We start from the raw sequence: 15,099 nt of genomic DNA on the forward strand, positions 1-15,099 counted from the left end.
ACTTAGCCTTGCTGAATTGCATACTTAGAACTGGTCAAGATAAATTTTACGTTATGCCCTTTAAAATGTTATTATACAATTAATATTTGATAATTATTGAAAAATTTTAAAAATAAGAGAAAAGAAAACTGTGTAATCCTATCAGCAAGACTAACATTTTGTTGCCTAAATTTATGTTCATTGGGTCACAGTGCTTTTGCTCTTCTATATAACTTGACCTTTTTTCAAATAAGGTTTCTATTACTTTATACCATGTTTTATGTTTATTATGTGTTCTTAATTAAAAATTCAGAGGAATGGATAATTAACATTTCTGTAAACTCTTTTTTTTTTTAAGATTTGTTATCTATACAACATTCTGCCTGCACACCAGATTTTACTATAGATGGTTGTGAGCCACCATGTGGTTGCTGGGAATTGAACTCAGGACCTTTGGAAGAACAGTGAGTTCTCTTAACCTCTGAGCATCTCTCCAGCCCTTCTGTGAACTCTTAATGGAGTTCAAAGAAAGGAAACTGTGAGTGTACAGATGCATGTTCCTCTATTATGTTCTGTAGGTAACTAACCACAGGAGAAAAGGAAACAGGGCTCCTGTCATGCCAACTGCATCAATATCTTCGATTGGTTCCTTCTATGCATGCCACACAACAGGGGCGGGCTCTGCAGGAGTGGTGAGCCTCCCTTTTTCTGGAGATCCCCCAGTCACATGCCTGTCCACTGACATAAGTACACAATCAGCAAAGTTAACTATTAAGTTGTTGGGAATAAAGGTCAGCGGGCATGCCTTTAACTAGGATGTGGAAATGGGAGAGTGCACTGCCCGTTGACATGTGCTTTTGTTGAGGAAGACGGCAAAGAAGAAACCACACAATCATAGGAAGGTCTTCATCACCAACGTGCTTTGGAAACCAGCATGGAGCAGTACTGCAACTCTACCTTTTGGGTGAGAAATTACGTTTTTTTTTTTCTCCTTGTTTCTTCTTCTTAAACTCAGGCATGCGGGGCCACCAGTATGGACCAGTAAATTTTCTAACAGTTAGAATTGGGTAACACCATCTTTAAAGAAAGACGCACTAGAGAAAGGGCCAGGTGTTTGGGGGTGAACAAGAGTAGTACCTTGTAGAGCATGGCTAGCAGGGACTTTCGAGACGGATCAGATTTCCAAGCAGCTTAGTGGATGGAGAGTGAGCTCTGAGAGTTGTCTGTGAACTCTTAGCTTCATGTTCAAATATGTTGGTTGAGTTCTCTGAGCTCTGGAGTTTGGTGACCTTGGTTAGTGCTGAGAGGAGCAGGAACGACATTACAGATAGCCCTGAATGTATTTATCACAACATGGCTCCGTCTGACTCCTGTAAATTCTTTAATGAGTTTCCTGCAGACTAGTCAGTGTAGAAATTCACTTAAAATCGCATGGAGATAAGTTTTTAGAGGTGGGGTTGCCAGAGAAGCCACTGAAGGTCATGAAACGGTGGACTTGTTTTACTATAATACACTGAATTAATGATGAGCATGAGAATCCGGAGTTAAAGGGTGAAGCTTGTTATATAAACGTGGGGTTGAATTCAAGTCGCTGGGAAGCACGGAGAGAATGATGGGAGAGTAGGCTGTGATTCTACAAGTATGTATCCAACAGGCTTTCCTTTTGGTCCCCCAGAATTCCTCATTTCTGGACAGACCCGAAGCTGACCTGCCACTCTGTTTTGAACAAACTGTTCTCGTGTGGATTCCCTTGGGCTTTTTTTGGCTCTTCGCTCCTTGGCAGCTTTTCAGCGTATTTAGATCCAGGACCAAGAAATCATCAATAACTAAATTCTACATTGCTAAGCAGGTATAGTAACTCCACTATTTTCAAACTCTAATTCCTTGGTGTAGAGGTGAGGCATTTGCTTGGAGGTTAGTGTCCTTGTCCCAGGCTCTGTCCAGTTTGCGGGGTAACACTGTTTCAAGCAGAGCCACTCGATGGTCCCACCTCTGTCTCACTGGCCAGATTTCCTAGCTTTGATTTTTGTATGAGTCTGAATTCTTGTGGATATTGGGTTCCCTGCGCACAAATGAGGGGTCAGCTTAGCATTATCTTTTATGAGTGTAAGACGTGAACACTGGGTCAGCCATCTTCAAGCTGCTCTAATAAATCAGGTGGCTGTAATTCAGCTGGCACCTACTCTGAGATGCAAATTAACTATATAACATCTCTTTTACACCAATCCAACCACCACTTATTTCCCAAAACTTAGATCTAAAAAAGGTTTTTACAATTTTCTAAAGAATTTCACCAGTCAGGATGATCAGTCATGTCTGAAAGATGGGTTAGGATGTGTGAGGACAAGTCAGAGCAGGGAAGTAATGGGAAGAGCGTAGCCTATAGCAGAAATCCCAGAGGGAATGAAAGATCTCAGCCAGTGACCAACCAGGTAAACAGTCTTGCCATACTGGAAAGGTACCTTATAAAATCTACCATCTGCTTCTTTCACTGCTTTTCATTTCTTCTTCGGTCTGTCCTCATTTTTCAAGAGGTTTTTAGAAAAGCCCATTAGATCGTCTTGTTTGGTGAGCTTTGTCGCCTATTGTTACCCTGGGACTTAAAGGTGATGAAAGTAGAAGTCACATGAACACCCTGGGGTGGGGCTGGAGGCTGGGACTGGGGGTGGGGGCCAGGAAGTTGGAAGCCGAAGGCTGGGGTGGGGGCTGGGGGCTGCAGGAACCATACAGTCTTTCATGACTGGCTTCTCTTAGCATGCTGTTTTCAAGGTTCATCTTTGTAGTATATTTAGTGCTTAATTTCCTTTTTATGGCTGAGTATTATTCCATTGCACGAGTTTATAGAGTTAACACTCTATTTAAACATTATGTTTAACTTGAAATGAAAAATCTCTATGGAGAAGAAAAAGCAAAGCGTTACTCCACACACAATCTTAATCTACCCATGTTAATCCAGTCTGTGAGACCCATTTGAAATTTATATTTTAAGTTTTTGGTCTCTATTCCAAGGGTGGCAGGCACAGATCTAACTTCTTATAATTTTCAGAACAATTGGGTCTTCCTGTCAAATAGCAGAAGCATAATTCATTCTGAAATAAAAATTCATTTTCCTGGGAAGATTCCCATTCTCCCATTCAGTCTCTTTTCTTCTCCTTGCCTTTGGACGCTGTTTTTTTTTTTTTTTTTTTTTTTTTTCTTTTATCTTTAGCTGAGGTCTGGGTTGATATGGCTGTAGTATGGTATCTCATCTGGACTTGAGTCAATCTGCTTGAGCAACAATTAACCAACTCCCCAGGTTGGTTGGTTTAAAGACTCATCTTCAGTGAAAGACAAAGAAAACAGTAGGTAATTGAACAAACTGAATTAAAAAATAAATATTGATAGTTGTGTAAATGCTGAAGTCAGAACAAGAGGTACAGCAAAAACAAACTTGAGGTGAAGCCAGTAAACTATGGGACAATTATGGAAGCATAAGGTAAGACATTGGCCAACTTGTCCTGAAAACCTTTAGTAAGTAAGGCCAAGGTAAGAGACTGCATTGATTCCAGGGTGGAAAGGCTTAGCTAAGTACACAGAAGAGAAATCCAGTAGAAAGACAGGGCTTCTGGGGGATATAAGCCCTGAAAATATTGGAACTGAAGTTTGGTGTCCTCTCGGTTAGGGAAACGGTAGAAACAGACACTTTCAATAATAGGCAGATTTAGATGGGGTATCTTTCAAGGCCCTGAGAAAAGCAGCATTGGGCAGAGAGAGAAGTATTAAATACCAGTAAATAGTACCCTCCTCTTCTTTAATGCCAAGGAGAGGCATTGCTTTATAGAAAGCTGCATTTGACACACATACAAATAACACTATATGGCTCAGCAGATTATGTTTAAAAAATATATATATATTTATATACACACAAATATATGCATGCAACACAATCAATGAAAAACAAAGCTGTGAATTTGAAAGAGAACAGGGAGGGTTTGGAGGGAAGAAAGAGAAGGAAAAAACATAATTAAATTATAATCTCAAAAATAAGTAACAATAAAAAAGAAAGCTGAGTTTTAGAAAGTCTTTGAATTCTAAATAAGTCAGAGATCAGAATCAAAGACTATTAGTTACTTGGTGAATCATTAAACAACTGTGTGTTTTCCTGTTGCAAACTGAAGCAGCGTGTGCGTGTTTCCCATGATTAAAGGGAATATGTGGAAGCTCTGGAAAACTAGCAAGAAAATTGAGTTTATTGATAATTACATCACTCTGATATATCCCAGACTGACGCTGTCATATATCACTGTCCTGCCAGGCAGGGGCTGCTACTGCACGCTCATTGCTGCTATGGACCCAAATGACCATAAACCGAAACCATGAACCAAGATAAACCCTTCCATCGCACAAGATGTTTGTGTCAGCTTCTTTACCGTGGTGACGAAAACATGACCAATGCACTCTCAGAGCTAACGCTAAAGAATATGTTCGTATCAGTTAAGGCTTTCACCACAGCATTTCTGTTGAGTTAGTCATTAAGCGATTTATCATTATAAGGAACGAGAGGTCCGGAAACATCGGCAGGTGGCTGATTTGGTTTTATCTATTTTCCTGTAATCTCAGCGTATCAAGCCTTTTAAGCTGGTGTCCGAACGTAGGATGGTTGCAAAAGCTCCACGAAAACCATCAAGTCAGTATCCAGAGGCAAATAAAGGTGTCGGGCACTCTACTGAGATTATAGTTTATGTGCTATAAAACTCAATAATCAAAGTGGGAAATTCTATGACTTTTAGAGTTTTCCAAAATGTGTTGACCACCACCGTCTAATTCCGGGATGATTCATCACTCTAAAACCAACCTGAATCCAAGCAGTAACTCTCCATTTCTTCGCCATCCCCATCTCACCCCGAATCGTTGGCAATTGCTGACTGGTTTTCTGTTTGTAGAATTTCCCTACCTCAGGACATTTCAAATATGAAAGATTATGTAATATATAGCCTTTTGTGTCTAATATTTTACTTAGCAAAGTACTTTTATGTTGATCTCTGCTGCAGCCTGAGTTGGCATTTTGCTTCTTTTTAGGTTTATTTTTGTTGTAGTAAATACAAGCTTACTGTTCATTATTGCTAGCTACTCTAGAACCCCTTCCGCACTCCAAATAGGAACGCTAGCAGTTGCTTCCTGCTATCTCCTGTCATAGCCCCTGGCAGCAACATATCCACTTCCAGGCTCTCAGTGTCCTTGATTTGGCTATTTCATATATAAATGTAACTCTACATCTGTGTGACTTAGAATACGAGCACCTTTGGGTATGGCTTCTTTCACATAGCATAACATTTTAAAGACTTCTCCAAGTTATGGTGTATGTCAACGTTTCATTCATTCTTGACTGAAAACCATTATATAGCTAGACCACATTTTTTTAACCCATTCATCAACTGATAGACATTTGGGTTATTTTCACTTTGTCTATATTAAATGACACTGTTGGGAACATTTATGTGTTATATTTTTTTTTAGTTGTTTAGGTACATACTTAGAAATGGAGCTGCTGGGTCTCTTGTGACTCTTTTCCTCATCCCCTTGAGGCAGGGTCTCTCACTGTAGCTGGAGCTAGACTAGCATCCAGGATGCCCCAGCAATCCTCTTGTTTCTCCCTTTCATCCTCACTGTCAGCAATGGGCCCATGCTGCAGCCATGCTTGGCTGTTTACCTGCGTGGAGATTTGAACTCAAGTCCTCATGCTTGCATAGAAAGTGATCTTTCCCACTGAACCAGCCTCCTTATTGCAGTTTTAATCTGAATTTCCCTAATAACTAATGATGTTGCACATTTTTCATATATAAACTCTTATTTTGCATAATTTTTTCATATATAAACTCCTATTTGCATTTTTTTTTTGGAGAAATGACTGTCCAAACCTCTATAAATTAGGTTTTGTCTTTTCTTGTGACACTTCTTTTTGCTGTCGCTATAGACAGCACTTTGATCAATGAGGAAAACTTTTCTCAGAGTCCCCAACAAACTATCCATGCTGGCTAGGTTTGGTTTGGTTTGGCTTTTTTGTTTTTTTTATTTTTTGTTTTTGTTTTTGCTTGAAGCAGGGTTTCTCTGTGTAGCCTTGGCCATTCTGGGCTCACTTTGTAGAGCAGGCTCACCTCAAACGCATAACGATCTACCTGCCTCTGCCTCCCTGAGAGCTGGGATTAAAGGTGTGTGCTACCATGCTCGGCCATGCTGGCTAATTTTATGTCAACTTGATGCAAGCTAGCATCGTTGGAGAGGAAGGAGCCTCAATTAAGAAAAAAACCCCTGTATGATCCAGCCCTGTAGGCAAGCCTGTAGAGGATTTTCTTAAATAGTGAGTGATGCAGGACGCCCAGCCTAGTGTGGGTATGCCATTTCTGGCCTGTGATCCTGGGTTCTATAAAAAAGCAGGCTGAGCAAGCTATGGGGAGCAAGCCAGTAAGCAGCACCAGGTTCCTGCCCTGCTTGAGTTCCTGTAGCCTGACTTTCTGCATTGACAGGCCATGATATGGAAGCATAAGCTGAATAAACCCTTTCCTCCCCAACCTGCTTTTGGTCCTGCTGTTTCACCCCAGCAACAGTAACCCCGACCAGGACACTACCTCTGCTTATTTTTGGCTAGAACTGTGGCACATCAGCCATGACTAAAGCAGTCACAAGATCAAGAGAAAAGGACCATCACGACTGGTTTTGACTCACCTTATGGAGCTGGGGAAGTGTTCTGGTTCCACTGAGTATGTACCAGAGTTCCAATAGGAAATGGACGGCTGAGGCAAAACAAGAACGTTTAAGGAAGCTGTATTTCTGAAGGCCCCTGGGGCTTCGTATCTGTAAGCTGTGGCCACGCCGGGGGCTTGAAGAAATGAGGTGGCTACAGCAGGACAGGCAGAAGCACCAGCATGGCAACAGTGAGGCCTAGCTTAGACTCCGTGCTGCCTTTTTTATAAGCATTTTTTGTTGGTTCTTTGTGAATTTTACACCATGCTCCCCGATACCACGCATTTCCCAGTCCTTCCATATCTGCCCTCTGTTCTTGTAACCTCCTCCCCTCAAGGAAAAAAAGAAAATCTTGCCATGGAAGCTGCAGAGTGAAATGGTGTGTCGCTTCTGCCAAAATAGCTTTACTTGCAAATGTTATTGCCATTGGTCTGGTTCAAGGCCTCTGGCTTCTGTTACACAATCAATACTGGACTCTCACCGATACTCCTCTGAGTCACCCTGTTGTTGTCCTCAGTACGGGGATTCAACAGCCTAGGTTCTGCGGGACCCGCCCCTTCATGTGCTCCAGCAGCTCACAGATGGGCTGGGTGTTAGGGTGGGCCAGCTCAAAGCCCCGGATCTGGGTCTGGGTGGTGGTTGAGTTGGTCAGCTCACCAGCTCTCCCATGCCCACACTACCAGGGCCGGCCCTCCTGCACTGCCCAGGCGAAATGCTGGGCTAGCTCTCCCACGCTCACGCCATCGGGGCCAGCTCTCCAGCTCTGCCCAGGCGAGGAGTGGTGCCAGTTCTCCAGTACCCACACCAGGGCAAGGCCAGCTTTTGCATGCCAACATCACCTCTGGCACCACCGTGTGGTGGCTGGTGAGGGGTAGGGCCATCTCAGCAGGGGCCTACGGCACCAACAAGCCTTCAGGTGGCAGCCCAGCCCACAGAAGATCTGCACGGCCTTCAGTGGTAACATGAGCCACGTGCATCAACGCCGACTCCTGCTCCCACAGGGCCCTGGACCCAGTCCTGGCTCTGGTGGCAGCAGGGGTCAGGGGTCAGCGCAGGTCTCTCACATCAGGGCTGTTCCTCACCACCATCACTTTTCCCATTCCTCCTGTCTTCATACTGCGCAAAGCACTCTGCTTCTCCCTCTCTTCCATCTCTTCACCACACACTTGTTCATGTAGTGGTGTGGTGCCACCGCACCAGGAGGCAGCGGGCGGGTCTCTGGCTGTCTCTCAGTGCTGCCTTTTTAAGGTTTATTTTGGGCTTTGGTTTCTCTGCTGTTTACCTGTCACTGTTAGCAGTTGGGCTTTTTGTTTTGTTTTCTTCTAAAACATACCTGGCCTCCTGATGCCTTAGTTACTTTTCCTAGTGTGATATAAAATAACCTGAAAAGGCAACTTAAGAGAGAAAGAGTTTGTTTTATGTGCAGAGGTGAAAACGAATCCTGGCAGGAACTTCCTGGTGTCGGGAGCTTCAGGCATCTGTCACAATGAATCTACAGTCGCAAAGCGGAGAGTGATGGATGCATGCATGTATTTGTATTTGTACATTGTATACACACAGACTTCACTATTAGAAATAAGGCCCTAATTAACTAACTTTTTGCTATATGTGTGGGGGGTAGGGGTAAAAACAGGGGATGGAAGGGGAGATGGTAGTCGTAAAGGTGCCTCAGTTGGGGATGAAGATACTGGTGCATCTTCCCAAAACAAGCAGAAATTCCCAGACTGGCTTTGAACTCGTGATCTTTCTCCCTGAGCTTCCCATGCGCTGGGATAACAGTAACCATGGCACAGTCAGAACTTTATCCTTACTGGAATTATGTGTAAGTGTTTACACTGGAGGTTTTTATTAGGTGTGTTGCTTGAATCACTGTGTACCACTGTGCAAGTCCATCATGGCAAAGCGTTCCCCTCCGAGAGGCTGCAGGAACCGCAGGAACCGCAGGAGCCGCGGATGCTCTAACAGGGTCTTGTCTCTTCTCAGGTGTCCGTTGTGTTTCTTCTCATTCTGGCAGCCATAGACCTGTCACTCGCACTCACAGAAGACCCTGGACAAGCCACAGTCGCTCCTGTTAGATATACTAACCCCATCCTCTACATGTGCACGTGGGTAAGGTCCAGCACACCGCCACCTCATTTATCTTCTCCTAACTCGCAAACCGCTGAGACGTTCTTTTCGGGTAGTGAATTAAGTCCAGTCCCACTTGTCTTTTATAAGCATTTACGGAGAAATACAGCTTCATTTCAGAGGAGTGAGGCGAATTTCTTCTTGATTTGAGTCCTAATCCCTAGAACCTTCTCTGATCTTATTCCCTCATATCTTGCCATCTAAATTTTCCATTTAAATTTTAAATGTTGTAAATATTATTTTTTATTGGCTGATGGCTAATCAAATCACAAAGTCTAAAGCTGTATATGAGTTTGATATCAGAAACTGCTGCACCAGCTATAGCAAGGCACACCCGTAATCCTCCGAGGGGGCGGGGGAGGCATTCTACTCCAGCCCATCTCAAAAGACAGAGATGGAAAAGAGGAGAGTGAGAAAGAAGCTCTACCTCTCCTGTAGGCATGCTTTATTTGGGGAGAGGAACATACCATATTTTTTGCTATCATATTAAAAAAGGGAACTGACACAGAACTGTTTGGATTTACAAACTTTCTCAAAAGTGAGGACCTGTGATTTTTTCTGTGTCCAGTACAACCTTGGGCTCCCCTCACCCTTGTCACTCAGGCCCCAGGAATCTTTGTTGGTGGTCACCGCTCAGACAGTGTGGAGTCCTGGAATCAGCTAACATGGAGCTGACGGGTTGATCTTTTCTCAACTCTTCATGCACTGACTTTCAGATCCACCACAGCAGCCCTGTCTCTGCCAGGACGGTAGACAGTTGCTACAAACCGTGGCTTTTCTCCCTCCAGAATAGTGCTAGGACAGCACTAAGTCTGGGAAGCGACATGTTTGAGGAAAATTGAGGAAATGCTGAGGCAAGGTTTGGGTATTTTTTAAAAAATGACTTTCCTAGACCAATATTATAGAATGGAGCTGTGGTCAGCCAACCCCTACTCACCAGCATCCGCCTCTTCAACCTGCCCTCCTTGTGATATTAATCTCCTGTGTCCTGAAAGGGTTTTCATCACTCTTAAAGTAACTCCACTGAGAGTCAACGGCAATGCTCTACTTCCATGCTAACTTCCCACCTAAGGGTAGAGATGAAACTCCAGAAGGGAGTGGCCAACAGTACCAGGAGAGAACTGTTAGCTTGACATTCATCAGCTTCCGCGGTCCCCTCCTTCAGCTCCCATTTCCTCCCGTGTTCTCTAACGGCCTTCTCTCTCCGTCCTTGGTGGTGACGCTGTTCGTCAGGGTTTTGTGTACATTTTCCTCTAGCTCCTGGTTTTGGTGGTCCAACACAGCAGGCAATGGTGTGTACAGAAGAACTCTTGGTTCCTGTCCACATTCTGGATTCTCTCACTATTCTGCGGCACGTTCCAGTTTCAGACTCTGATCCGAGCACTCCTGCAGGTAAAGGAGGAGAAGGCGGGGTGTGTGTGTGTGTGTGTGTGTGTGTGTGTGTGTGTGTGTGACCTTCTGAGTCAGAGAGGACTCAAGTAATCTGAGTTCCAGGATAGGCTTATGCCAAAGGGCTTAGTGATAGTCCTTGATCGTAAGCTCTGGTGCACATGAATTGTATAGACTGTGACAAATCGCTCTGCCGTTTTTGCCTCCTCCCACAGGACAGCAAGTCCAACATGGCCTATTCCTGCCTGTACTTCGTCTCGTACGGGTTCCAGCTGATCATCCTCATTCTTTCAGCCTTTTCCGAATCAAGTGACTCATCACAAGTGAGACTCTAAATACTTTAGTTTTGTATAATAATGTAGCCGGAGGGTGCCCGAACATAAGTAACTTGGAGATGCCTGGGATTCATGGAGGTCTTGTGAGCCCATAATGAGGTACAGATTGAATATCACAGACCCAAAACTCTAATATCCAAAAATCCCCCAAATTTGAAAATTAAAAAAAAACCCAAAACTGTACAATATCACAAATTGGAAAAAACTTCAAAACTCCAAACACTTTTGGTCCCAAATTTTAGATAAGGGTTACTCAACCTGCAGTGTAGAATGTTTTGTGTATAAAGAAGCAGAATACTAGGTATGTGGAAATACCGGCTTCCCTGTTCACTTGTAAGTGTTCCTCACAGGCGGCTAACTCACAGAGCTCTGCCAGAAAATCTGGTTGTTAGAGCCGCCTTACCAGCCAGCACCCGAGGAACAGCCAGTTTCTGATGCTAGGTCTAGAAGTTGCTTTCTAATTTTAGAGTCCCATGGAGTTCTTATTTCCAATTGATTCACTTTTTAACGTTTTCTATTTTTCAGAATCCATCATCCACGGCTTCATTTCTGAGTAGCATTACATTTAGTTGGTTTGACAGGTAGGAAGTGCCTGGATTATGGGTTTTCTATATTGTTAATATGCTCACTTCTCTGAAAGTGAAGAAAAGTTCAATTTTTAAAAATGCCTCCTGTGGCCGCCATTTTAATTCCGTTTAAAGTCTGAGAGTGTTAAGCATGTACAGGTCAGTTTAATTCAGCCCCATTTGTTGGATGAGTAGAATGAGGTGGAAAAACTGGTAGCCAAGAGGAGAAAAGGCTGGATTTCGGTTATGAGTTGTTAAAAATAAAGATGCAATCAGTTTTCCGCTCATGCTCTCCGGCCCTGGATTGAGGCGGCTTAACCCAGAGAGATGGTATGAAGGCAGCAGAGATCAGTCCGTCTCCTGAGGGCGTCGTAGAGACCCCTCAGGCAGATGCCAGGGTGCAGAGAGGCGCTTGAAGGAGAAGGCGCAGGCGCAGGAGGAGGTGACCCCTTTGCCTTGGGGTCAGCGGAGCCTCTCTTTTCCCCTCCACGCTGTCTTGTAACACGTTCTCTTGTCTCCGTGCTCTCCCCACGCTTCTGTCAGTTGCAGGGCCAGGAGGTGTCCATAGGGGAGCAGCAGAGAAGTCCAGAGCCTCATCCCTCTGTCCCCCATCTGGAGGATAGGCTGTGACAGAGGCGGACTGGCATGGCGCGTAGGGCCTCAGCCTGTGGGTCATTCTTGTTTCAGCACGGTTCTGAAGGGTTACAAGCATCCACTGACAGTGGAAGATATCTGGGAGGTTGATGAAGGGGTTACAGCACAGTCACTCGTCAGCAAATTGGAATCGTTCATGACGAAGGACCTGCAGAAGGCCAAGCAGGCTCTTCAGAGGCGGCGGCAGAAGTCCCAGCGGAACCCCGAGGCTGCGCTGCACGGGTTGGACAAGAACCAGAGTCAGAGCCAAGATGTCCTTGTCCTGGTAACTCTGACACAAGGGTCTGTGTGATGTGCTGTATGTCTGAGGCAGGAAGCAGTGCTGTTTCTGACATTTTCTTTTCAACATTGCACAATTCACTGCCTGAGTGGTGGGTGTGTGGGTGTCTAATGTGCTGCTGTTTCTCTTTTTGAATATATTTGAAATTTTCCTCAGGCCTAGGGAGATGGCTCGTAGGCTCAGTGGGTAAAAGCACTTACCACGTGACTCTGGTGACCTGAGTTTGGATACTTAGGTAAAAGCTAGACACAGTAGCACAAGTATCTGTAATCCTAGCATACCTACAGGAAACGGAAGCAGAGGCAGGAAAATATTCGGAGGCTCTCAGGCCAGCTAGCCAGGTTCACGTAGCAGAGAAGAGACCCTGTCTCAAACAAGCTAAGAAGGCCAAGGTGAACAAGGCCAAGGTGAAGGTTGTCCTGACATCCTTGCGCACGCTTAGCCACACCTGCAACCTTCACTCCGACACAAACTCTCTCTCTTCTCCCCCCGCCCCCCTTCCGTGAGTGTGTGTGTACACCCATGCTCGTGCACACACACTCATTACTATAAGCTGCACTGTATCAGAAGTTAGCATTAGTAGCTAATCTACTAATTCATTTACTCAGGCATGTTTACTGAGCACAGACGTGTGTCTATTTTACCAGAAATCCTAGGCATTCCTTGGCTCGTAGGTGCATAATCCCATTCTCTGCCACAATTGTCACGTAGCTACCTTATCGCTGTCTCTTCTCCTTTAAGGGCTCCAGCGCTGTTGGATCACAGCCTGTCTTAAAGACTAGTTTGCTTACCCTCACACAGGTCCTAATTCCAAAGGGCGCATGCTGGGATACCGAGAGCTGGGGCTGCGTGTTAGTTAGGGTTCTCTAGAATAACGATGTGTGGAAGGACTCCATCTCTACATATAAATATACAGAAAGGGGATTATTAAAATGGCCTACAGGCTGTGGTCCAGCTAGTCCAACAATGGACGAATCCAGTAGTTGTTCAGTCCACAAGGCCGGATGCCTCAGCTGGTCTTCAGCTGGAATCCTGCAGAACTAGGCTCTAATGCCAGTAAAGGAATGAATTTGCAAGTGAGGGTGAGAAAAAGCAGGCAAAGAGAGGGAGACTTTTTCTCTTCCATGTCCTTTTTGTAGACTTCCCCAAAACGTGTGGCCAAGAGCAGAGGTAGATCTTCTCACCTCAGAAGATCTGGATTAAAGGTGTGTCTTTGTGGAAGACCAGCTTCCACAGGTCAGGGTAGACTGAGGCACTGGGTTGGCAACTTATCACTCAGAAGACTTTTTTTTTTTTTCTGAGAGTGCAAACTTAATCCTCTAGGCCAGAACTGATTGTAACTGGTGGAGGCTGCTACTGATAGTAGCCAGAAACCAGAAAAAAGGGGAAGAAATAAAAAACACATCATGCACACCTCATACACACACACTAAATGGATGAAGCAATGCAAGCTCCAACAAACAAGCTTCAACCAACTTTATTTTTTTTTCCTCCCAGAGCTTATACATCTCAGCAAAATCTTTCAAGCAGTATGAAAATTACACTGTGATTATGTTCTATTTTTTTAGTGAAGGATTACAAAGAGTATACATAGAAAAGCATGTTCCCCAATACCCTCCCATGATCAAATGTTTTACATGTTATCTGTGAAAAAAACAGATTATTCCCAAGAACCCACATACATTTGTAATTAAGCAGCTTATTACAGATTAACAAACTGAAAGCACGCAAGGTCATTTTCTCAGCCAGTTTCTCTTTAGCGCAGGCTGGAATTTGCAGTTACAAAGAAGGAATCAATTATCTTAAAAAGTAATCTTACAGAAATCTTAAAAGAATCACAAATCTAAACTTTTATTTAAAAAAAATCAGTTATTTCCACTTTAAATCTTCAAGGTGCACATCTGCTCATGAACAATTTTTATTAAATCATATCAGGAAGCTGAGGGCAAAAATGGGTTCAAGAACTCAATTATCACTTTGTGATCACAAGCCCAGCTTGAGCGAAAGAACCCTCAGCTAGTGTTAAATTGGGGTATTGTTCTTGCTTCCTAACCTCAAAAAGTTCCTAGCTCAGCTATTAAGAGTGTACTAGTTGTTCCCTAAGATTTTCTACATCAGAGCCATTAACAAAACTATCTTACTAAACAATCTGTTTTTTTCCAAATTCTCTCTAAGGGTGGTGGTCATTGCTAACAATCTGTCTCTAGGCTCTGTCCAAGGGTGGTGGTTGAATCATTAATCTGCTCCAGCAGCAATGCTTGAGAAGGATCTAGCATCGTTATTGTGAGTGACAGTGATACTGCCCAGTGAGGGGCTGGAAGCCCCCTTAGAGTTTTCATACACCTCATAGATTATAAAGGATGTGGTGACCAAGGGCTACAAGCAGAGCGATGCTTCAAAACAGCATAAACCTCAAGATAGGCAGTGCTCAGGGCTCTGCCTCCCAACCCATCGTGGCTGTGCTAACTGGTGGGCTGCCGTCCGTGAGTTCCAAAGCTGCTTCGCTGTTCCTGCTGCGTGGCCCTTGACAAGTCTTCATACCTCAAAGATCCAGATTAGAAGTCAATCTTCCCACTTCAAATGATCCAGTTAAGGGGGGAGGGGAGAATCCCTCACAGATCTGGTGAGGGATTTTTTTGGGTTTTAGTTAATTAATTCAAGATGTAGTCCAGTTGAAATCCAAGAATAGCCACAACAAACTAGGCATGGTATCACTCGCCTTTATCTCTGTAGGTTCAAGGCCAGCATGGTCTACAGAGCAAGTTCCAGGACAGTCGGGGCTGCTGTTAAACAGAGAAACCCTGTCTCAAAGGAAAAAAAAAAAAGCCACCACAGACTTTAACATAACCACCAGAAGGAATAGCAGAAAAGACTTCTGAGCATCCAAAATACAGATCAGCAGATTCTTTCATTTTCAGAGTTGCCCAGGACCTGTGCCCCACTCAGAGTCTGGCTGGTCCTTATTTTCACGTGGTATTCCTCTTCACCACCCCTGTACTGGGACCTTACACAGGACATTGTACTGTATCACTTCTGGAGCACTCACCAG

General features: G+C 44.2%; 1 protein-coding gene across 2 annotated transcripts in view; it reads left to right on the forward strand.

Moving 5' to 3' along the window:
• The first annotated feature begins 780 nt into the window (after positions 1–780).
• Abcc2 (ATP binding cassette subfamily C member 2) overlaps positions 781–15,099 on the forward strand; it is a 54,009-nt gene continuing 39,690 nt past the window's right edge. Inside the window, exons 1-7 of one of the 2 annotated variants that reach the window (XM_060389951.1) lie at positions 781–943; positions 1,655–1,828; positions 8,683–8,808; positions 10,084–10,218; positions 10,431–10,538; positions 11,076–11,131; positions 11,804–12,035. In XM_060389951.1, the coding sequence (XP_060245934.1) occupies positions 914–943; positions 1,655–1,828; positions 8,683–8,808; positions 10,084–10,218; positions 10,431–10,538; positions 11,076–11,131; positions 11,804–12,035 (861 nt within the window). In that variant the 5' untranslated portion in view covers positions 781–913. Of the gene's footprint in view, positions 944–1,654; positions 1,829–8,682; positions 8,809–10,083; positions 10,219–10,430; positions 10,539–11,075; positions 11,132–11,803; positions 12,036–15,099 lie in introns of those variants that run through there. The other variant, XM_060389956.1, reaches the window with a different exon arrangement.

This window comes from Meriones unguiculatus, chromosome 1, assembly GCF_030254825.1.
Source record: "Meriones unguiculatus strain TT.TT164.6M chromosome 1, Bangor_MerUng_6.1, whole genome shotgun sequence".
NCBI lineage: Eukaryota > Metazoa > Chordata > Mammalia > Rodentia > Muridae > Meriones > Meriones unguiculatus.